Here is a 25,282-nt window from a genome sequence, read left to right as displayed (position 1 = left end):
GTATGCGACATCACAGAAACGTAACCATGTCATTCATCTGGTGATAGATGAAAGAAACTCACTGTCCGATATTACCCGATGTCCGATAATACCAAACTCTCCCCTACATTACATTACATAAGTGCGGTGGCTTATGTGACCAAAGCTGTAAGATATGATCACTTGAAATGCGTCATTTTCATAAAATAATGACATGCCAATAAATTGAAGCCATATTGTGTTATTTTGATATGTATAAAACTTAGAGTCACTTTAGAAAAGGATGCTGAAATTCGTCAGAATTAATTGACGCAACTGTATAAACAGTAATAGCAATATGAAAAGAAAGAGGATATTGTTACGAAGAACTTAAAATGTATGAGAGAGTATGTAATTTCTGTGACACTATTACTTTTCTTTTTGTTCAGTTACAGGATTAATGTGTATGAATCCATAACTTTTGTTTCAGAATATGCTCTCCGACAGAAAAGTTATGAAAAAAGCCTACGTGTATGATTACATGACGCCCTTTCTTGGTGATGGACTGGTAACAAGCTCTGGTAAGTGCGTAGGTTCTCAACTCCCTTTTTATTATTTAGTTAACCACAGTACAAGGGAAAATCACAAAAAAATTAGGCTTACGGATTAGGTTGTTATTTTTTTATAAAGTGGTTTCGAGAAAATTTATTTCAGAAAAATGTCTACTTCGTGTACAATGTACTATAAGTTCCAGGACATTAAAACATATCTAACCAACATCACGAAAGTACAAATTACAACTGTACAGATTTACAGGAAATAGATCCTGTAGCTATAAATAGCAGTAAAATATATGTTTCACAAAACATTCGAAAATATTTGTGTAATTTTATTGTATTGGTGATTTTATCAAATGACGCCATGAATGGTTTCTATAATAAGCTTTGGTTACATAATGTAGGTCATGCATTTTCTAATAGTCATTGTTGAAGTTAATATCGATAACAAGATGAATAACCTTAATGCAAAACAGAATAGAAACTCAACTATAACACTATAAGAATAGCTATAGAATTTTTTATGTCGCTTATACATCTCTATTGCCTTCAAATCAGTGAAAGTAGTAATATGTAATATAAATTGATATATTTTATATGCCTGTAGTTATGTTGTGAATTTTATACTTCCGAGAAAATGGGGAATAAAGTAAACATTAGAAAAACTTACATTTTTAGTAACACAGAAAATTAATTTATTTTGAAAATTTACAATAGAAACCATTAAGTTTTTAACAATGCCGCCAACTTCTGAAACAAATATTCAGCTACAACTTTCTATATGAAGTAGTTTCAGAAATATTTATATTTTTGTACATAAGGAAAAAAATAAGTTTTGCGCATAACACATATTACGTAATAACATAATTCGAATTTTTAATTAATATTATACAAAATTACGCAGAAAATTAGCTATTGTTATAGTGTTATAGTTGAGTTTCTATTCTGTTTCGCATTAAGGTTATTCATCTTGTTATCGATATTAACTTCAAAAATGACTTTTAGAAAATGCATGACCTACATTATGTAACCAAAGCTTATTATAGAAACCATTCATGGCTTAATTTTATAAAATCACTTGGAATTTTCTGCATAATTTTGTATGATATTAATTAAAAATTCGAATTGTGTTATTACGTAATATGTGTTATGCGAAAAACTTATTTTTTTTCCTTATGTACAAAAATATAAATATTTCTGAAACTACTTCATATAGAAAGTTGTAGTTGAATATTTGTTTCATAAGTTGGCGGCATTGTTAAAAACGTAATAGATTTTTTATGTCACTTATACATCTCTATTGCCTTCAAATCAGTCAAAGTAGTAATATGTACTCGTAATATAAATTGATATATTTTATATGCCTGTAGTTATGTTGTGAATTTTATACTTCCGAGAAAATGGGGAATAAAGTAAACATTATAAAAATCATTACGTTTTTAACAATGCCGCCAACTTATGAAACAAACATTCAGGTACAACCTTCTATATCAAATAGTTTCAGAAATATTTATATTTTTATGCATAAGGAAAAAAATAAGTTTTACACAAAAAAGTATTACGTAATTAAAACACAATTCGAATTTTTAATTAATTTTATACAAAATTACGCTGAAAATTCCAAGTAATTGTTTGAGACAAGAGAAAGAAATTTTGATTTATTTATCTGTTTATTTATTTATTTACTTACTTATTTACTTATTTATTTATTTACTTATTTATTTATTAATTTATTTATTCATTCATTTATTCATTCATTTATTCATTCATTCATTCATTGATTCTTTCATTCATTTATTCATGTATTCATTGATTCATTTATTTATTCATTGATTCATTCATTCACTTATTTATTTATTTATTTATTTATTCATTCATTTATTCATTGATTGATTGGTTGATTGATTGATTGATTCATTCATCCATTCATTCATTCATTCATATATTCATTTATTCATAGATTCATTCATTCATTTATTCATTTATTTATTCATTTATTCATGTATTCATTTATTCATTGATTCATTGATTCATTTATTCTTTTATTTATTTATTTATTTATTTATTTATTTATTTATTTATTCATTTATTCATTCATTTATTCATTCATTCATTTATTCATTCGTTCATTCATTCATTCATTCATTCATTTATCAAAATTTGACGTCTGATCTTACTTTAAAACACTCCGTATAATATGTGAACTAAGTTTTTAATTGATTTTCATTTCATGTTTTTGGAGAAAAGTCTAATGTATCATTTTCGGTTTACAAATGCATGCATTGCATAACATTATAAAAATGCGATGCAGTCATAAGATGACTATTTTACCATTTTGAGCAGTGTGTTATTTTTTTCATAAATTGGATGGACAACAATATTGGTACCAAATGCTGTTATACTTTGAAGTATACAAAATATTACAATAAATTATGCAGCATAATTTTTTGGAAGAATTAAAATTTTGGATAAGATAAATTCTAAATTTAGTTACCTCATTTTCTTTTATTTTCAGGAGAGAAATGGAAGCATGATCGAAAAAAGCTCGCACCATTTTTTTATTTCTCTACCCTGAAGTTGTACATTGATACTCAAAGCAAAAATATTGATACTATGATAAAGAAACTGTCCAGCTATGTAGACACTCCTGAGTTCAACATATTGCCTGTAACAATGTATTGTGCATTGGAGAGTATTTTAAGTAAGTATTATAACATTGACACGGAACTATGAGAATTTTCGTGGTCATAAAAAGTAAATATAAATTTTTCATTGTAATCAAAGGTTTTACACCATTAGGATGGTTTGTGACATAGATAATATCAGTATTTAGAGAAATTTTTAGTAACTGTCAGATGTGGAGAGCTGAAAAACCTTTTATTTTAATGCAACCCAGGCCAAATTGTGAGGCTTGAAGAGGAGTATGCAGACCATCGGCGTGATGTAGATGCGTAGTAGGCTAACTTGTGCTCTCTTAGGTGAGGATCAATCCCTTTTGGACTAATTTGTATAACTTTTGCTCAAAATATTATCACGTCATCTCTATTGTCGCTAGATAAGAGCGAGTTGATGAATGGTTATTAAATAAACAATTAAAATGAGTAGGCCAATAGTGTGGCTTCGAGAAAGAGTCGTGCTGCAGCTTGGGTTCGAACCTCGCTTTGGCTCATCATATAGCTGAGTTTTTCTTTTTGTTTAACAAAATTTGTGACTGTTTGTGCAGGCATTGTAATCCAGATTGTTTTTTTCTCTTTCGCGGCAAATAGACCCGGGTTCGCCATTGACATTTACTTCATAACGTTGGGAGTAGGTAACATTGATCAATCGGTTTATTCCCTCCATTTTTAGTAATCAGCTATGGAGTTTGCTACAAGTGTGGAAAGGTTGAATTTCTTCTTCGAAAAAAAAAAACTGAAAATAGGTCAAAATTCAATGAGTGTGAACGTGAAATCGAAGATTATTGGGATGTGGAAAAATGACTGGAGATAATATCTAACTTCATTCCAAAATTGAAGGGTTCAGAACCATAGTAGGCCAAGTGCCATATATTAAAGACGTAGACAACAAGGTTTAAAATTAAGTTATTACCATAATTCAATGGAAACATATAGCAAGTAATATAAAGTATACATATTAAAACTAAATGATATGTCAATCTTCATTAAACTATGATATTCACTTAACCTTAATCCTCACTTTCTCCGTTTTTGATAAATGGCGCTTGGCCCATTATGGCTCTGAACCCTTCAATTCGCTGATTTAATCAACCCATTGTGGATTAATTAATTTTTCCTACAAAATATGCAATTTTTTAATAAGTTTCATAACAGACATATTGTTATATAACCCACAGTTTGGAAGATAGATTGGATTTGCAGTAAAAACTTCACTTTTAACACGAATTTAGTTCCTTTTCGCATACGCCTCAACTCCGGTTCCATGAGCCAGTGGAGAACAGAATGTTAGGTTACCGCATGGGTTGAAACATAGTGAGTATCAGGCAAATTCCCAAACTCGAAAGCTGTTGAGTGTTTGACGCAGATATCTTCATGTAAATGATGAATTCATAATTGTGTCATATTTTTCCAGCAACGTCTGTATCTACAATGGTCGACTGTTCCAAAATCAAGGCGCTACTGGAATTTACTAAATTGTAAGTAAATATTCTCGAATTGATGTAATTTTACATATTTATAATAAAATTAATACATTTTTTGTCAATAGAATATGAAACGTAACTGGCGGTCGTATATATCGATTGTAACAATGATAGTATCCTTGGATAATAAGGAAGGCTGTGGAATACCATATAAACTGCAGTTTCACTATTTTCGTGTAGTATTTTTTATTGATGTTGTAAAATAAAATTATATGAATAATTTAAAATCAATTCATATTAAATAATAACGTGAAGATTTTATAAAAGTCGTATTTACATGTTTGTAAAAAACCTAATCTCAGGAAAATAGCTTTCCACCTCACCATGTTTGCTAAAGTCCTCGGAAAACGATATAAATTCGAATCGTTTGCACCCTAGTGTATACTGACGTTCAAAGATATCTGACTCTATTAATCGATAGTGATCAATAATTTGTTGGTCTAACAAGCAAACGTTCTGATGGGGGCAGATAAAAAAGTAAATTTTTTTCCTTCCACCATGTAAATAATGTCAAAAGAAGTGCTTATACAAATTTTGACCACTGGACCGCAATTACGAGGGCGTCCAGAAAGTGATTTTCCCTGGGGCCGTTTATAGAAAAAAACACAATTGCATAGAAATATTTATTGAAACAGATACAGCAATTGTTGCGCTATTTCTAAACATACCCCCACTAAAATTGAGACATTTGTCATACCATGAGATCAATTTTTGTGTCGTAAAGTCAGCCGCCTCACATCGGAACCAGCGTTTGACTGCGTTTACACACCTCTCTGTCGATCCCATGATATGAGAAATGTCTCAATTCCGATGAAAAATATGTTGAAAAATAGCTCAAGAATTGCTGTATGTGTTCCAATAAATTTGTCCTATGAAATTGTGTTTTTTTTTCCTGTTAACCAGTAGCGGCTGGTGGTCAAAATAATGAGTGTGCTATAATCTCTATATCGGCCTAATGTAGAGGCCTACACTTATGTATTTATCCTAATTTGGAATCTCGCCTAGTGATGAAATATGAAGTCCATACGACGTTTTTTCGTACTGCAGAACTAGTCATTTGGTGTTAAACCCCTCCATCTTGGACATCATACTCTTTTCTATTGACAGTATTGCAAGAGCAGAGAGACGATCCTGGGACATAGTTTTCCTTAAAAACGTTTTTATGCGTTTCAAGCAAGAAAAACATATTTCTGGCTCAGCTGTGGTCATTGGTGTTGTAACCAAAATATTTAACAACTTTGTTACTTCACGGAATGGATCCCGTGAATTGTTGGAGACTATGTTTTGTAACAATTGAACAGCCATCTATATTTCGGAAGTCGGATCTTCCGTATAGAACTCCAAGTTGTGTCTGGAACACTCTTTTGTTCAGTATAGTATAGCTGTTGACAGCAACTTTAGCTGGTAGATGGCAGCAGCAGTCGGACACTTGAATTACTAAATACATTGTACATAGTTCCGAGTTCTTCCACAAACAAGCATTCTTTCGTTACGCTTTACTTTTGCAATCTCCAAGCTGTGTTGTGCTGAAGCTGACTACAGCACTTTCCCGCGTAAAAATAGCCAATCATAGCAGTGATTTCAGCTTTGCACATGCGCATAACTGTCTACATTTTTCATGTGGAGCTTTGAGTAGCACAACGAACCCCCTGAGGCACCAAAGAGCGGAGAGCGAAGACTAAACACTTTATAACGCGTCATGAACATAACCACGGGAAATTGTCAAATAACAAATCAAATATTATAGTGGTATTGCAAATACATTATTTGAGCAAAAATTATCATTGTGCTGTAGCACTGTAGCACATAAGGACGGGCCGCCCCTGCTGTTAACGACTCCTGGCGAACTTATTTTTTTACGGCCCTCGTAATTGCGGTCGAGTGGCCAAAATTTGTATAAGCACTTCTTTTGACATTATTAACATGGTGGAAGAAAAAAATTAACTTTTTTTATCTGCCCCCATCAGAACGTTTGCTTGTAAGTACTTCTGTAAATAGATGGCGATCTTGCCCCCCTAATAAAAGATGTAGGTCATCCCATATTATTTGCAGATGACACAAGTATAGTAATTACAGCAAATAACTCCAACACATTCCAATCTTCAACAGGGGAACTTCTCTTCAAAATATGTGACTGGTTATCAGTCAATAAATTGGTATTAAATTGTAACAAAACTAACATAATTCAATTTAAATCCTGTGCAAATTCAACCTCGCAAACTTCTAGCGCAATAATTAACAACAGGTCCCTATTAGAAACAACGACAACCAAATTTCTTGGCTTAAAAATCGATAATGTGTTAAATTGGAAAAATCATATTAAAGAAATTACCCCCAAACTAAATTCATCATGTTTTGCTATTAGATGTATGCAAAAGATAGTAAATATCAATACCTTAAAAACAATATACTTTGCATACTTCCACTCGGTAATGAGTTTTGGAATAATATTCTGGGGAAATTCCACAGATAGTAACAGTATATTTCTATTACAAAAAAGAGTAATTAGAATAATAGTAGGTGCCAAATCTAGGGAATCTTGTAAGACTATTTTAAAAAACTACAAATAAGCCCATGGCTTGTCAGTATATATTTTCATTAATAGTCTTCCTCGTATGTAATCGTGAAAACTTTGTAACTAATTCAACAGTTCATAGCATAAATACACGTCAAAGAAATGACTTTCGTACTCCATCGGCAAGTCTATCGTGCTATCAAAAAGGAGTGCGTTATATGGCAGTAAAAATTTTTAATAGCCTCCCTATCGATATAAAAAATGAAACTCAAAACATAAAATTATTTAGGGCCAAATTAAACAAGTACCTAATTTCTCACGCCTTCTATTCTGTAGGTGAATTCATGACATTCAGTAACACTTCATGAAATTGATACTAAAACTATGTGTTGTACTAGTAGACTATATTGTAAATCTCGTCTATATATATATATATATATATATATATATATATTTCATCTAGACTGTGACTATAAATTAAGACTTTATAACAGTATTAAGTATTTTGACTTGTTCCATATTCTAGCTGTAAAGCAATGTATGAATACCATGGAATGTTAATAAATACAATACAATATAATAGTCACTGTTCCCAGTCATAGATAAATATACCCGCATTATAGAATTCGATTTTTCATCCCACTCTACAACACTGAGTATGGGTGGAAACTGCTGGTATTGTCTATTAGAAGAATAATTTACGATTAATCTACATAATAATTTAACGACTCGCAATAATGGTGCCATCTATTGAGAACTAGCGGAACTCTTTTAGAGTTTGTTTTATAATAAAGTAGAATTTATTGCGCACAAATGTGCATTGAGAGTCTATAAATCGTCTTTCTTGCTGTAAGAGTTTAAGTTTTCGTCCGCTTGGTGGAAACCTGGTTTCTCGCAGATCTCGTGATGGAAGCCGTGAATGGAGAATCGAGTTAGCACATGATGCTGTGGTTGATCGGGGTTCGCCCACAGTCTACTATATACAGTCGCGAAGCTTGAGGTGATTTTTTGCAAATCTCGTGATAAAGCGCTCCAAGCGGTTAGCAACTAGAAACAATAGACTATCCACGGTCGACTTTGGACTGAATCGTATTTCCATCGAGTGCTAGCTCGTTGCGTATTTTACATTGATGCTTGTGAAATGTTCGTTATTGGTTGTAATGAAAATGTTAATGGCTAAAATACAATAATTGGAATAATTATATTTTACTAGAGACGTATAAAAATTAAGTTTGTTTTAATGAAATTTATTGATCACGTTTTATTTTCAATTCTGGTGGGATTATTATTGCTTAGCCCTACTTTTTTTTCAAAGGATATGTTTTTAATTATAGTTAATTTTGTTGTTATTTTTATTTGTTACTTTATTAGAGACGTAGAAAAAGTCTGTTACAATAAAATTTATTAATCACGTTTTATTTCCAATTCTGGTGTGATTATTATTGCTTAACCTCAACTACGTAAGCCTACACTACAAGTACCGGTACACGTACATAAGTTAATCCATTAATTCATATTTCCATTATTATTGTTGTAAAGGGAAATGCATATTAATATTTATTGGTTTCATAGTTAATTATCGCTATAATCTTGAATGAGCGAAGCTATTATAGTCAATTTCAGTTCGTTTTGTACAAACAAAAATAATATTAACCTATTTCTTGCAGGTATCTTCGAGTTTGTGGTGGAATTAACTTTATGCATTTAATATTTCAATAATGGAAGGAAGGTGTTAATTTTTCCAAAAGAACACGACAACGAAAGTGTAACATATTTCGTCGGCTGCTAGGAGAGAGATCTGCGATGATGAGGCGATAGTAGCGATCCTAGTGGTGGGCAACTATCCATGTTTGCATTTTTACTACATATTGAGCTTCGCGACTGTATATAGTAGACTGTGGTTCGCCCATGCTCGATTTATCATTGCTTCTGTGGCGTAGAAGTCCATATCGATCTCGCTTCGCTTCCTTATTCTCTCTGCTAGGAGCCTAGGAGGTCGTCATATAAAAAAAGAATAAAGTTTGTTTTATATCTTTGTTTCTGACTTATGCCGTGGTTGAAAGTTCGCTTACAAGATCATAAAGTCGTAGGTCGGATACCTTTAAACGTCAGTGTACAACACATAATTACCACACATTATGTAATCATTTTTAAAACTATTAATTGCTATTTTGTTTTGTGAGTCTGTATTAATTGAGAATTAATTTTAATAGAACAAAAACAGACACAAGTCAGTAATTTTGATTCCTTTTTAAAAATTATCCGTTCTTTTGTGTTTATTGTTTGTCCATATACCTACAGTCCTCTGGCGTTAATTAATTAATTTTAGATTATTTATTTTATTTTAGAACATTTTTATGCAAATGTAAAGACATTTATTGGTCATTTTACAGCCATTTTTATGTCATCAATATCTGCTCCCTAGTAATAAATGTTGATTTGTTTAAAAATACAGGTTTTATTCACTTTCAGTTATTTTATTTCGTTTTAAATATACTGCAGTCTACTTAAAGTGCCCCATTTTGTATTTCTGTTTATAGTCAACCTTCTCAGGGAGATGCACTATCACCTTTACTTTTTAACTTCGCTTTAGAATATGCCATTAGGAAAGTCCAGGATAACAGAGAGGGTTTGGAATTGAATGGGTTACATCAGCTGCTTGTCTATACGGATGACGTGAATATGTTAGGAGAAAATACACAAACGATTAGGGAAAAGACGGGAATTTTACTGGAAGCAAGTAAAGAGATAGGTTTGGAAGTAAATCCCGAAAAGACACAGTATATGATTATGTCTCGTGACGGGAATATTGTACGAAATGGAAATATAAAAATTGGAAATTTATCTTTTGAAGAGGTGGAGAAGTTCAAATATCCTGGAGCAACAGTAACAAATATAAATGATACTCGGGAGGAAATTAAACACAGAATAAATATGAGAAATGCCTGTTATTATCCGGTTGAGAAGCTTTTATCATCCAGTCTGCTGTCAAGAAATCTGAAAGTTAGAATTTATAAAACAGTTATATTACCGGTTGTTCTTTATGGTTGTGAAACTTGGACTCTCACTTTGAGAGAGGAACAGAGATTAAGGGTGTTTGAGAATAAGGTGCTTGGGAAAATATTTGGGGCTAAGAGGGATGAAGTTACAGGAGAATGGAGAAAGTTACACAACACAGAACTGCACGCATTGTATTCTTCACCTGACATAATTAGTAACATTAAATCCAGACGTTTGAGATGGGCAGGGCATGTAGCACGTATGGGCGAATCCAGAAATGCATATAGAGTGTTAGTTGGGAGGCCGGAGGGAAAAAGACCTTTAGGGATACCGAGACGTAGGTGGGAGGATAATATTAAAATGGATTTGAGGGAGGTGGGATATGATGATAGAGAATGGATTAATCTTGCTCAGAATAGGGACCAATGGCGGGCTTATGTGAGGGCGGTAATGAACCTCCGGGTTCCTTAAAAGCCAGTAAGTAAGTAAGACAATCTTCTAGCTGGCTTTGATTTTCACTTTCTTTGTTGTTGTCACTAATTATTGTAAATACATTTCTTTGTTATTACTGCTGTCTGAAGTGCCCAACAGACTACAAGCTACAGAATGCTACGGCCTTGGTTTGGCATTGATTCTCTGTTCTGGATATCGAGAGTTCGAAGATCTGAAAAGCGATGCATCGAGAACATGCACAGAATTTTGAAGGGTTTTATTGACAATAGAGAAAAAACCAGCCAAACAGGTAAGAAACACATTCTGCTATTCCATTCGGCTGTATTTTCTTATACTTTAAGCAATTTAATCTCATGAACAATAATTGTACAGATGTTCGAAACAAAGAGTTTGTAATATATAACTAGAGACACCAGCGGCACTAGTTTCGCGTACAAAATTGAACCGCTGTTCGGCCGCCATTAAAGGGAGTTGATGCTTCGCCGGGAGTGCGAGCAGTTCATGCTTATTGAGGAGTACGAATAAATATAAGTACACCTGAAGGGAAATAATGATAAAATGGTGAAATACTGCGCCGCAAATAATTGTTCGAACATAGCTACTATTGTAGGATGCTCAGGAAAGTATGCCTATCTTAATATTCGGAAGAATGTTCCAAATGCAGTTCCTCCTTTGAATGTGTTTACAGAATGTCGGAATATTTCTTGGATAAAGTTTTTCCAGAAACACATTAATCAGGTTTATAAGGTTGGTTTCAACAATGTCTGTAACGGTTAGGTGCCATCATATTACAGTGGATTATAATAGCAGAGTGCATAAGAAAATCGTCGGACTATATCTATCTAAAACTGTTTTGTTTCACAATAAATGAATTAATCATGTAATTTCCGTATTGTACAGTAGGCCTATGTACTTCTAGTTTTTGGTTGTATTAAATGCAAAGAAATTAGTGAAAATATAGCTGATGGCCTATTATTACCACTACTACTACGTCTACTATGACCACTACTATTAGGCCTACTATTACCACTACTACTAGGTCTATTAGTACACTACTACTAACTAGGTCTCACTACTACTAGGCCTACTAATACTATCAAAACTAGGCCTACTATTACCATTACTACTAGGCCTATTATTACCACTACTACTAGGCCTACTAATACTATCAAAACTAGGCCTACTATTACCATTACTACTAGGTCTATTAGTACACTACTACTAACTAGGTCTCACTACTACTAGGCCTACTAATACTATCAAAACTAGGCCTACTATTACCATTACTACTAGGCCTATTATTACCACTACTACTAGGCCTACTAATACTATCAAAACTAGGCCTACTATTACCATTACTACTAGGTCTATTAGTACCACTACTACTAACTAGGTCTCACTACTACTAGGCCTACTAATACTATCAAAACTAGGCCTACTATTACCATTACTACTAGGCCTATTATTACCACTACTACTAGGCCTACTAATACTATCAAAACTAGGCCTACTATTACCATTACTACTAGGTCTATTAGTACACTACTACTAACTAGGTCTCACTACTACTAGGCCTACTAATACTATCAAAACTAGGCCTACTATTACCATTACTACTAGGCCTATTATTACCACTACTACTAGGCCTACTAATACTATCAAAACTAGGCCTACTATTACCATTACTACTAGGTCTATTAGTACCACTACTACTAACTAGGTCTCACTACTACTAGGCCTACTAATACTATCAAAACTAGGCCTACTATTACCATTACTACTAGGTCTATTATTACCACTACTACTAGGCCTACTAATACCACCAAAACTAGGCCTACTATTACCACTACTACTAGGCCTACTAATACTATCAAAACTAGGCCTCCTATTACCATTACTACTAGGTCTATTATTATCACTACTACTAGGTCTATTATTACCACTACTATTAGGCCTACTATTACCACTACTACTAGGTCTATTAGTACCACTACTACTAACTAGGTCTCACTACTACTAGGCCTACTAATACCACCAAAACTAGGCCTACTATTACCATTACACTAGGCCTACTAATACTATCAAAACTAGGCCTCCTATTACCATTACTACTAGGCCTATTACCACTACTACTAGGTCTATTATTACCACTACTACTAGGCCCACTATTACCACTACTACTAGACCTACTATTACCACTACTCCTAGGTCTATTATTACCGCTACTAATTGCATTAAAATGTCTGTACTGACCTCTAACTTGGTGGTCATCAACTACACAATGAATAGATTGTTTTGTGTAAAATTTATTCTCATTATATATTTTAAATCAGTTTCCAGAATTTTTATGATCTCATATTTCACCACTAAATATTTTCTAAACCCCATATACCTTCCTTTTCCTTTGCATGAAAGGACTGAAATATAGATCATTTTAAATATTACAGTAAATATTCATTATTAAGTCCTTAAAACAATACTAGTAATACTGAAAATTAATGTTGACATTGCCATTATTCAATATTTCACATACTTATCCCGAGTGTATATGGGTCATTTAATTTATTTTTTTTAATATCGCCAAAGATGAATCATTATAATACTTTAATAAATATAGCGCTCCACTGCCATTCATGTTTATTTCATCATGACTCATCATTTGTAAAAGATGTTTAAAACAGTGTCTATCACCAGGCTACATCAATGTATTGTGGTAATGTTTTCGAATTTCGCGCCGCAAACACTCCCTTTAATGGCGGATGCTAGCCGATTCAATTTGTGACATTTTTCTTGCCTGCCACTCACGGGTATGTGTCTCTAGTAAGTATTACAAACTCTTTGGTTCGAAACAAGATCACAACATATCTAATCAAATCAGAGCTTCAAACTGCAGTCGATTTCAACTATTACGCAGTACAAAATCTGTCTAAAAATACTCTTAATTTAAGCCTAGCTGCTGAAGTGTACAATGAAGTTGGTTTTTAGTAACTGAACCAAATAATTTGTCTATTTCCTACGGGAAATTTTGTCGTTTCCGTAGTCTCCCGTATTTTCTTAAAAAAAAAAGTTGGCAACCCTAGTGGGGAAATTAGCTACAGAATTTTCCCTAATGACGAACCAACAATTTACATGTAAAAAAAAGCGCGCAATATGTATATGTTATAATAATATAACATAGAATGTACTGAGTCAGCTATTCTGTTTGTTCTCATATTGTCGGCATCTGCTAACCTCTATGCGATATTTATTACATGAAATAGTTAAGTATTGTGTAAACGAGGAACTGAAATCTATATATATATATATATATATATATATATAATTTGAACTGGTAATGGAAATTACGGGAAAACGGCTGAACGGATTTTAATAAATGGCCCTCATTTTGAAGCTTGGAACCTAAAGGTTTTCGGAAAAGTAGTAGTTTTCAGTGAAATGTCAATTTTCCTACATAATTTTCCTATTTTCCAAAATCCATCTGTTGTCAGTTTTGAGAACTAATTTTATTCAATTACGGCCGACTTGATTGAATTTCAGAACAAAACACACACTACAATAAACAATAGGCTATTACGCGAAGGCCATGACCTACAGGATTGCCGACATATTTAGAGCTCAATTCAATTTGTTATTAAAAACTGATTCTGCAGTGTATAATTTTCTGAGTACAGCTGTGTATTGGATATTCAAATCTATGAAACTTGAGGTGGTTTGATGACATTATTACCATTAGAAATTAAATATTATTATAGTTAATATCATGATGCGCCTATTTTTTCATTAATTGTACATAATATTGATGCTATATTGATGACATGAAAGTGAAACGTTTTGTGGTTATGTAAGTAAATGTAGAGAATATCTTAATTTAGATCTTCATTTCTATAATTTACTGAGTGGCTGCTATATATAACTACAAAACTTAAGTAAGATAATAATATTGTTATTAAAAATCAAATATTTTTATACTTATTAACCCAGTGGGGTTGGGTCTTTTTCATATACTTAATGGCGATGTAGTGTAGATATTGATATGTGTCATTGTCTTCAGTATTGGCTCGAGAGAGCGCAAAAATTACAATTCCTAAGGAAAGATCAAAAGGTATTACTTACTGATAAAATAAGAGGCCTAGAAAATTTTGTAGTCTCCAGATCATTTCAGCAAGATCTCTTAGTAGGATAAAATGATTTTACGCTCTACATTTCAAGTTCTACATGCAGCAGCTATACGAAAATGCTATTGTTCGAAAGCTTAGCATACCTGACATTTTTTTAACTTTTGCCTACAATCCACAATGACCTGAAATAGCTACAGCTATCGTCCTGACATTGATACTTGCGTTTTCGCGTTGAAACTCAAAAACTGAAGTTGGATAGGTTCAAGAAAAAGTATTTGGCCTAAAAAATCCATTCAGAGGGAGTATGTTTCATTATTATGAAAGCAAATAACTATCAAAAAGACAAGTATTCTTCATTGAAAATAAATCTGAAAATTTTTTATTTGAACGTCCAATGAACTTAGTTTGCAGCAGTATTTGCTGCACAAGCCACTAGTTTAAATATAAATATGACTGTGGTAAAAGATAATTAGATGAATATAGCAGCTGGGACGATTTATATACACTTGTTTATTATAGAATTTAAAAAAAAGAAAAGAAATGAGAATTTCAATCTTAGCATGTAAACAAGTTTTGAATGCGTAAAATAAATGCGATAGGGTGAAAACTTTCACTAAAACCAGAAGTAAGTGTAAGTTAAACCAACATAAGTTGAATAATTATATGATAGAAAATTTGTTATTAAATTGTGTAAATATTGTGTATTATCATTATTTGTGAATGTATCAGTTTTAAGATTAAGTTTATGTACTTTTGAACTATTAATAAATAATACCTATAATAATATAAAAATTAAAGTTATGTACCTGCAACGAATGAAAGCCACATTATAATTATTCTCTATATCTTTCCAGAGAGGAATAGTCACCCGTCCCTGCTGGATATGCTTCTGGACTTGAAGGATAAGAACATCTTCACAGAAAAGGATGTGGTTGATGGGTTAATAACCATCATTTCAGCGGTAAGTATCGTATTATGTCCCATATTTTGTTTTTAGTCAGTAAAAGATTTTAAGCTACCTATAGTGAAAGAGGTATTTATCTAAGACTAACTCCATTACACAAATCCTAACTCTGGAAAAACATGGCGGCCATCGAAGTTGGTCAGCTGGCAATAGCCAAGACCGGGCTTCAATGCAAACTACTGTCATTGCAAGTTATCTTGAACCTTACATCCCCTAAGTCTGTCTTTGGAACTGCTCGGTACGGCGTGTACTCATCAACGTAACGGCACGGCAAGGATGCCCTCCCTCGGGTAACGTGACTCTTTTCAGAAAACGTTGGTTCTTTCACTTTGCGGCTTTCTACTGTAAAAGAACTTGGTTCAATACAGACATCATCTCACGACACTCCGGTTTTGAGAGGAGATCATAGCTTCGTAGCAGGTTTTAATTAACCTGCAATGAGTAAATATTTAAATATAATCGTGTGCACACTTCTCTCTCATCCGGGCTGGGGATCGGCAATGGAGGAGTTACTACAACTACTTCTATACATTATATAGGCTTGCATGACTTACACCTATAGCTGATATGTATATATTCTTATAACAATATTTTACAGGCTTATTATTTGAATTTACATTTATACACAATCCATATCCCTATCATTGCTGCCATCATCGCTTGTTCCAAAATTAATTATTTATTAATTAATTATTTCGCCAATGGCATCATCCATTCGAAATTATCTTCTTAATCGTAGGTACTACTTTCTGAACAAGATAGAATTCTTCGATTGTATCCCGAATGACATATTGATCGAAGTCGTCCACTTCAACTTCACACAAGTCTAATTCTGGAATGAAATAATATGTTTAGTAGAACTATAAGAAAATAATAACTTGCAACAGTAATTCATTATGTCACTCTCAATACAGACACTATTGTACATAACTATTATATCAATAATTTCTAAACATTACATACCTATTCTTTCCCGGAGTAGTGTGAGGTTCATTCGGTTGTAATTCAATATTATTTTTAATTCTCTTCACGGAACTAATACTTTTGCCAGAGTATTTAGCCGCTTTCTTATATTCCTTAGCAAGAGGTTCCAGCAAATATTTGTTTAATTTTTCCTCCTCGCAACGCTTAATTTTATTATATTTACGATAATTTCTCTTTCTCGGCTATGGATAACAGCGTTACTTTTTCTCCGCGGTGGTGTGATTTCACCATAATTACTACCCTGTGGTTGCTGCTCCATGGTAACACTACTGGTACGCAGTGAAGGAAATAGTACAATGTTTTTTGACAAGAGATTATGATGCGGAGCATGCGCAAACAACTCAGTTGGCTCCACCCGCGTTACGCGCTTCCTTCCCTCTGCCCCTCTGACCCCGCTCAGAAGGTTCAAGATAACTTGCAATAACAGTATTGGTCATTGGCTGAGAAGGAACTGCTTACTGAAGGACGCACTGAAAGGAATAGTGAACGGGAGAAGAGATCGGGGCAGAAGAAGATATCAGATAGTAGACGACATTAAAAGGAATGTTAAATAAAGAATTACAATTACAATTATCATCTTATCGTCTATGAATAGCCTCTGTAGTTTAAAGGAACGCTAAATAAAGAATTATTACAATTACAATTATCATCTTATTGTCTATGAATACTTTCTGTAGTTTAAAAGGAACGTTAAATAAAGAATTACAGTTACAATAATCATCTTATCGTCTATGAATAGCCTCTGTAGTTTAAAGGAACGCTAAATAAAGAATTATTACAATTACAATTATCATTTTATCGTCTATGAATACTCTCTGTAGTTTAAAAGGAACGTTAAATAAAGAATTACAATTACAATTATCATTTTATCGTCTATGAATAGTCTCTGTAGTTTAAAGGAACGCTAAATAAATAATTATTACAATTACAATTATTATCTTATCGTCTATGAATACTCTCTGTAATTTAAAAGGAACGTTAAATAAAGAATTACAATTACAATAATTATCATCTTATCGTCTGTGAATAGCCTCTGTAGTTTAAAAGGAACGTTACATAAAGAATTACAATTACAATTATCTTATCGTCTATGAATAGCCTCTGTAGTTTAAAAGGAACGTTAAATAAATAATTACAATTACCATCTTATCGTCTATGAATAGCCTCTGTAGTTTAAAGGAACGCTAATTAAAGAATTATTACAATTACAATTATCATCTTATCGTCTATGAATACTCTCTGTAGTTTAAAAGGAACGTTAAATAAAGAATTACAGTTACAATTATCATCTTATCGTCTATGAATAGCCTCTGTAGTTTAAAAGGAATGTTAAATAAAGAATTACAATTAATTATCATTTTATCGTCTATGAATAGCCTCTATAGTTTAAAAGGAACGTTAAATAAAGAATTACAGTTACAATTATCATTTTATCGTCTATGAATTGTCTCTGTAGTTTAAAGGAACGCTAAATAAAGAATTATTAGGCTACAAATAGCCTACAATTATTATCTTATCGTCTATGAATAGTCTCTGTAATTTAAAAGGAACGTTAAATAAAGAATTACAATTACAATAATTATCATCTTATCGTCTGTGAATAGCCTCTGTAGTTTAAAAGGAACGTTAAATAAAGAATTACAATTACAATTATCATCTTATCGTCTATGAATAGCCTCTGTAGTTTAAAAGGAACGTTAAATAAAGAATTACAATTACAATTATCATCTTATCGTCTATGAATAGCTTCTGTAGTTTAAAAGGAACGTTAAATAAAGAATTACAATTACAATTATCATCTTATCGTCTATGAATCCTCTGTAGTTTAAAAGGAACGTTAAATAAAGAACAACAATTACAATTTATCATCTTATCGTCTAAGAATAGCGTCTGTAGTTTAAAAGGAATGTTGAATAAATAATTACAATTACAATTATCATCTCATCATATTTAAATGGTTTGCTTGCTTTTGGACTCACGGTATATTCATGTGGCACAATAATAGTTGAAACTACACAAGTTACCAACAGTGTTCTGAGTTTTACCTTTATGACTGTTTATCGTAATACCTTAATCATATGTTTAATTAACATGTAACAATTTGGTTATTCTTAAAATTCTCGTGATGGCAGTGCCACAAATAACATTTTTTTCTTTCACACGCTTGATTATTTCTTTTAGGGTTCCGACACAACCGCCACCTCCACTTCCTTGACATGTTGGCTGCTAGCAAAACACCCAGATATTCAGGTACGTAAAGCGAAGATGACTAACTCGGATGTAATATACAAATCTGGCTTTCAGGTAGTAGCTCCCTGTAAAGGGAGCTTAAGGACTTTACTAATAGACGGTAATTATACACAGTATTTAAAGGGTGTAAATGATATGTTGTTATTGAAGTGTTGTATCAGTGAAGAAATATGTTGTTTCAGTGAAGTGTGTTGTGTCAGTGAAGTGTGTTGTGTAAGTGAAACGTGTTCCTGTCAGTGAAGCTTTATAATTTATAGTGGCAGTGCAAAGTATTTGAACAGTGTAATGTTTTTTGAAGTGTTAGGGAAATCAGGATAGAATCAGTGAAATGTGTCGTAGTTCCAGTGCAGTGGGTGAGTTGACAGCGAAATGAGTGTAATGTTGAAAGTTACTTGTGCAGATATGAACATATCATACTCGTGGGTTTTAGTTCGAACTTAGGTTTAAGATACAAATTAGATTTATTTCAAATTTATTTTAAGTGATCGTTTCATTTAATTTAGGATATTCCCTGATATTATTTATTATTATTATTATTATTATTATTATTAATTATTAGTATTATTATTAATTATATTGTAACGTTTTATTTTTACTAACAACAATGTAACTTTATTTTCTCAACAATAGGATTTGCTCTCCACACCGTAACACAGTATTCGTTAGTGCACTCCACTGACAATGACAATTTACTTGGACTATTACGAACAACAATGAACTGTTAATCTTAACTAATATTTACAAAGCACTATTTACAAATCAGACCTGTCAGTTCTCAGTTCACAGTTCTTCTAGCACAGTCACTCGAGTTCACAGTATCTCGAACCACAGACCTTCAGAGACACTCCACTGTACTCGAACTCAGGTCCCTCCAACTGCGGTCCACTGCACTCGAACTCAGGCCTTCGGATGCTGACACAGTTGCGGACGCACACTCAAGTCGAACTCCGGTACACAAGACTGGCTGGCTTGCTCTGTTCACTGGCTTACTGACTGAAGTAATCACGAATCACACACTGTCCGAGTTCCCCCGTGTTTCTTCTTTTATAACCACAGTGATGTAGCCTGGAAAGTTCGAATTCGAGATTTTTCCACTTCGACGGACTTCTCGGCCTCTCTAGGCAAGCAGAAGATGCTCGCGCAAACTCCCTCGCCGCGTAGGCCCTTTCCCCTCTCTTCTCTCCGCCGCGCGCCGTCCCTCAGTGCTCCGTGGAGCCCGCGCGATCTGCTCTCTTGCGGGACGCTGGTCGTGAGTTCGAATGTCACGTCGCTGTCACAATATTTTTAATTAATAAGTTTATCATTGTCATTATTGAGTGTAATTAGTTACCACTGCCACCGGTGTATACCCATTGCAGTGTGAATAAATACATACAAAGCAGGTTTGAATAATCTCAAGGAAAAATTGTTACGGGGCCGGGTATCGATCCCGGGACCCTTCGCTTAGCGCGCGATGTAATAGTTTGATTTGGATTAATTTTACATTTTACAGATTTGAACTCTGGAACATAACAAGCGCTCTATTAATACTGTATTCTATGCTTCGAGAGGGGGGAATAGCTCTGACGTCATAATTAATTTAATGTAACCGTCAGTAATTTTATAAAATAATTGATTTTTTTATATTATAATTTCAGGAGAAAGTAATGGAAGAGCTGGACGAGATATTTGGTAATTCCAATCGTCCAACCACGTACGAGGACATTGTCCAAATGAAATATCTCGAAAGGGTAATCAAGGAATCTCTGAGATTGTACCCGATTGTACCCATGTTCGGAAGGAAACTTAAGGAAGACTACAAGACAGGTAACTACAGACTCCCAGGAAAGTCATGGCGAGAATTTCCTCATCATATTTATCAAGAAAACAATAGAAAGCATATATGGATTTTTTTCTCAATATAAATAATTTAAGACAGGAAATCAATAATGTTTTCCTTGTGTCTCACACAGAAATATTTTATAAGGAGAAATGTTCATGGACTAAAAATACATGGAAATTCACTAACAAATATTTTATTTTCTTTATGCTCGACCATGCCGAAATGTAGTAATTATACATCTGGCAGTAGTCCTTTAATGCACCTCATTAAAGTACACCTATTCATTAAAGTTCAGGTGTTCAGCCAATGACAAGTCACTGTTCTACCGTTATAAAACCGCAAGTATCGATTATTCTCGGATATGCAATCGAAAGACAATTAGCGAAAAGTCACGGAGGCTGGAAATCCAATACTGTAGCAGATGGTTATGTTCTGTTAGCGTTAATTGTAAATAATATTCAAATAAATTCAATTTGTCATCTCGTTTTTCAATTCTAAATCAATTTCCAGGTTATATCAGACTGATGTTAATCTTATTCTCTAGCAAGGTCAATGACATTCGTGCCTCGGAAAAAATCAATACTTTCGCGTCTGCGCACATCTCACAATTCAGGTCAGTTCGCACATAACCATAACATGACCTAATTTTGAATAATTTCAAGTTGGAAATATGGTCGAGCATAAAAAGTCGTACGAAACTTGCCTATAATGGTAATTAAGACGCTCATATGAAAATTATGAAACTCGCTTGCGCTCGTTTCATAAACAAACATAGTCTACTTGCGTCTTAATTCTTAACATTATAGGTTCGTTGCATAATGTACTATTCTAGCTTCAGAGGAATTTATTAAATACAATTCTGAAATGTAACTTCTTTTGTTTTATTTAACAATGGTATTCAGTTTTGCGTTGTTTCTGCCACCGTTAACTTAGCAAAGCTTCATTTCTCACACTAGTTTATTAAACCTTGTCGGACCGTAAAGAAAACAACTAACGCAATGTCCATATTTTATATGTTGTACAATATTATAATATTGTGAAATTTTAATTTTCCTACCAATTTTTTTCTACTGTTCTATTACAATTATAGTATATAGCCTATTAACCTGTTGTATCCTATAGGATACTTTGTCAATTTAAGTGTTAAGCACAACAGAATTAAAAAACAATTGCCTGTAGAAGAAACAATATTAATGTAAAATATTTTCACACACATTTGATGGAAGTATTCAAGTTTCGTTTGCTGATTAACGTTTTTCTATCCGAACTTCTAACAAGGTACATTAATTATATTTCATTATCTGTTACAATTCGTTGTAGGTAAAGAATGTCGACATATTGTTAATGAATTTGAAAATATAGTCTAAAATTTTGTCCTTTAACATCATTTAACACTTACTCCATTCTTTATATGTTTCACTTTCACATTTTCTTCGACTCTAACATTATCTTTTTCACATTTCAGGGAATTACACAATACCTGCTGGAGCGAATGTTTTTGTCTTTGTCTGGGGGATACATCGGGATCCAGAAATATTCCCTGACCCAGAAAAATTTGACCCAGACCGTTTTCTACCGAAAAACTTGGTAAACAGGAATGATTTGTGCTACATGCCATTCAGCTGCGGGCCTAGAAACTGTATTGGTACGTCTTACCGATTAGTGACATATTCTGATAACACTAATTCTTCTTGCAAAATATAGATGACTCTATAATCGCTTGGCTATAAACTTTGGCTGTGATAATCTCTAATGATTTTTTAGTACATTACTTTACTATTTATTGGTCACACATAAAGAAGAATGGAGAGAATTTACCGTGACTCTAAATTACTTATTTTTTATGTCTTAATATTGTTTGTCTACATCGATGATAGAAAACATTTGCGCATAGAAAAGAAATCTTTACTTTTACACTGGTGTTTATTAGAAATCCCAGTAAATTGTTATCGTTTATTGGAAATGTTGGTAAATAAAAGACGCAGTAGGCCTGTTACAACGTCTATTGTTTCTTTTCAGACCATACAAAAATTCAGCATGTTTGTGTAAGCTTTATATGACCTATTTTATGACATAAAAAGTTATTTTAGATAATAGGTGTCATGTGATATATATTATGCGATAGTATTTTGTTAAATAAAAAGTTGAAAGTGATGTTTCATTTCCTATTTATATTGTTGTTGCTCTTTTATTTGCATAATTCTTAAAATATCGATGTTACATTAATAATTTCAAATATACTTTTATTGGTTATTATAAATTAAATTGTAAAAATCAAATAAAATAATAATTAAATTGAAATTGGAACATAATCCAGTCACATTTCGGATATTTTTTCAAAATTAATTGTTTAATCTTTACTGGTATAATGGCGTCCATTAAAAACCCAGTAAGTTTTTGTCTTTTCTTGGAAAATCTGATAAATAAACAAAATAAATACGAAACGTATTACAAAGTCTATTGTTGCTTTTAAGATCACAACAAAATTCAGTATATTTGTCTAGGTTTTGTATAACCTATTTAATGTTACACCAAAATTATTTTACATAATATTATCACAGCCTAGTATATACAGTCACGAAGCTCAATATATAGGGAATATGCATCCACAGATAGTTGCTAACCACTAGGATCGCTACTATCGCCTCATCACAGACAATGCGAAATAGTACCGGCGCAGTGTATTGTTCCTAGTACCCTCAACAACTCAAGCTTCGTGACTGCATATACTAGACTGTGATAATATTATAATACACGTTTTGCGATGCTAATTTGTTAAATAAAAAGTTGAAAGTAACGTTTCATTTCTTTTTTCTATTTGTCGTTGTTTTGTTATTTTTAGTTGATGACTCATCTTTTATTTGTATAATTTTTAATACTACTGGGTTCAAAAAGTTCCCGGAATTTTACTACCATTTTTCGTATTAATATATAACAAGGGATATTATACATTTGTTTTGTTGGTAACATTCATGATGTCATTTCCTTAAAGTTTGTTGATAATGGCGATTGTTGGTTTTGAGTTGTAGGCAATTGTTTATCATAGTGTTTTGTTTGTTCGTCGCATTTTGTAATTATGTCCACAGAGCAACGTACAAACATCAAGTTCTGTGTTTTGTTACACAAAACTCCTGCAGAGACATTAAGATTGTTGGAAGAAGCATATGGCGAAGCAGCAATGAAAACAACTCAAGTGTATGCCTGGCATAAACGCTTTTCTGGTGGCCGCGATAGCATCAAAGATGACGTACGCAGCGGCCGACCAACAACTGCAACAAATGAAGCAATCGCTCAGCGTGTGCGTAATGTTGTAAAACCATAAAAGAGATAGCAGCAGAGGTCGGAATATCAGTCGGAAGTGTACACAATGTTCTTCACAAGCATCTCAACATGCATTACGTGTCTCAGAAGCTAGTTCCGAAAATGTCGGCAGAACAGAAAGAAACAAGAATGACTCTTGCTGGGGACATGATCAGTATGGCTGATGAAGATGGTGATTTCTTAAACATAATTATTGCTGGTAATGAAACTTGGTGGTACTTGTACGACCCAGTCCCTAAACGACAGTCATCTGAGTGGAAATCGAAAACATCTCCTCGGAAGCAAAAATTTCCTAGGGACACTTCCAAAGGCAAAGTTATGTTCGACTCTCAGGGTCTCATCCACCATGAGTTCATTCCAGAAGGTCGTACTGTAACGAAATAATTGTACGTAGAAATCCTCCGTCGCCTTCGGGACGCAGTGAGAAGGAAACGTCCAGAAAAGTGGGTAGAAAACAACTGGTTCCCTATGCATGACAATGCACCTGCTCATCGCGCAATTATTGTAAAGAATTTTCTTGCCAGGCACAACATAAATGCTTTGGATCATCCACCATACTCTCCTGATCTCACACCACCTGATTACTTTCTGTTTCTCCGTCTGAAAAGTCATCTGAAAGGACGGAGATTCAATGCTGAAGAGGTTATCGGAAACGCGACGAGAGCACTAAGACGGGTTTCACAAAATGGCTTCCAGGAACTCTACACGTGTTGGCAAAAGTGTGTTGTTGCGGAAGGCAACTATTTTGAAGGGAATGTTGTAGAATAGTGTTTAAGGTACGTTGTTTCTATGATACTAGCAAATTCCGGGAACTTTTTGAACCTAGTATGTATATATACTGGGTGTTCAGTTCAAAATGTGTCTTGGCTCGCTGTATGCCGTCATGTGGCTAGCTGATGAGCCTAGAGAATTCAGTCTTCCTACACTTCCGCAGCTCAGGTGTATAATCTAAGAGGCAGAGAAGTTGGCTAGCAAGTACGGCGTTCATTCTGAAGAGTACGTGCCGATACGTACGGTAACGCCGGTAGTGGCAGGAATGTGAACTGTTTGGAAATACGTACTGTCGGGATATGGGGAGAGGGTTAAGGCGATTACTTACGTATTTGTTGACATTAACTTCGACGGTCAACATGGACACGGAGCATTTGATTTGTGTTGTGGAATGTTACCGTACGCAACCG

The 25,282-nt window shown here is 33.4% G+C and overlaps 1 protein-coding gene across 4 annotated transcripts in view; it reads left to right on the top strand.

The window, feature by feature from the left end:
- LOC138714199 (cytochrome P450 4C1-like) overlaps positions 1-25,282 on the top strand; it is a 122,550-nt gene that overhangs the window by 95,825 nt on the left and 1,443 nt on the right. For all 4 annotated transcript variants that reach the window (XM_069846593.1, XM_069846591.1, XM_069846590.1 and 1 more), the window contains 8 exons: positions 449-539; positions 3,031-3,216; positions 4,605-4,668; positions 10,771-10,931; positions 15,615-15,721; positions 18,890-18,958; positions 20,596-20,764; positions 22,246-22,425. In XM_069846593.1, coding sequence (XP_069702694.1) covers positions 449-539; positions 3,031-3,216; positions 4,605-4,668; positions 10,771-10,931; positions 15,615-15,721; positions 18,890-18,958; positions 20,596-20,764; positions 22,246-22,425 — 1,027 coding nt within the window. The remainder of the gene's footprint in view (positions 1-448; positions 540-3,030; positions 3,217-4,604; positions 4,669-10,770; positions 10,932-15,614; positions 15,722-18,889; positions 18,959-20,595; positions 20,765-22,245; positions 22,426-25,282) is intronic.

This window comes from Periplaneta americana, chromosome 2 (genome assembly GCF_040183065.1).
Source record: "Periplaneta americana isolate PAMFEO1 chromosome 2, P.americana_PAMFEO1_priV1, whole genome shotgun sequence".
NCBI classification, from domain to species: domain Eukaryota; kingdom Metazoa; phylum Arthropoda; class Insecta; order Blattodea; family Blattidae; genus Periplaneta; species Periplaneta americana.
This window is presented reverse-complemented; position numbering and strand designations above follow the sequence as displayed.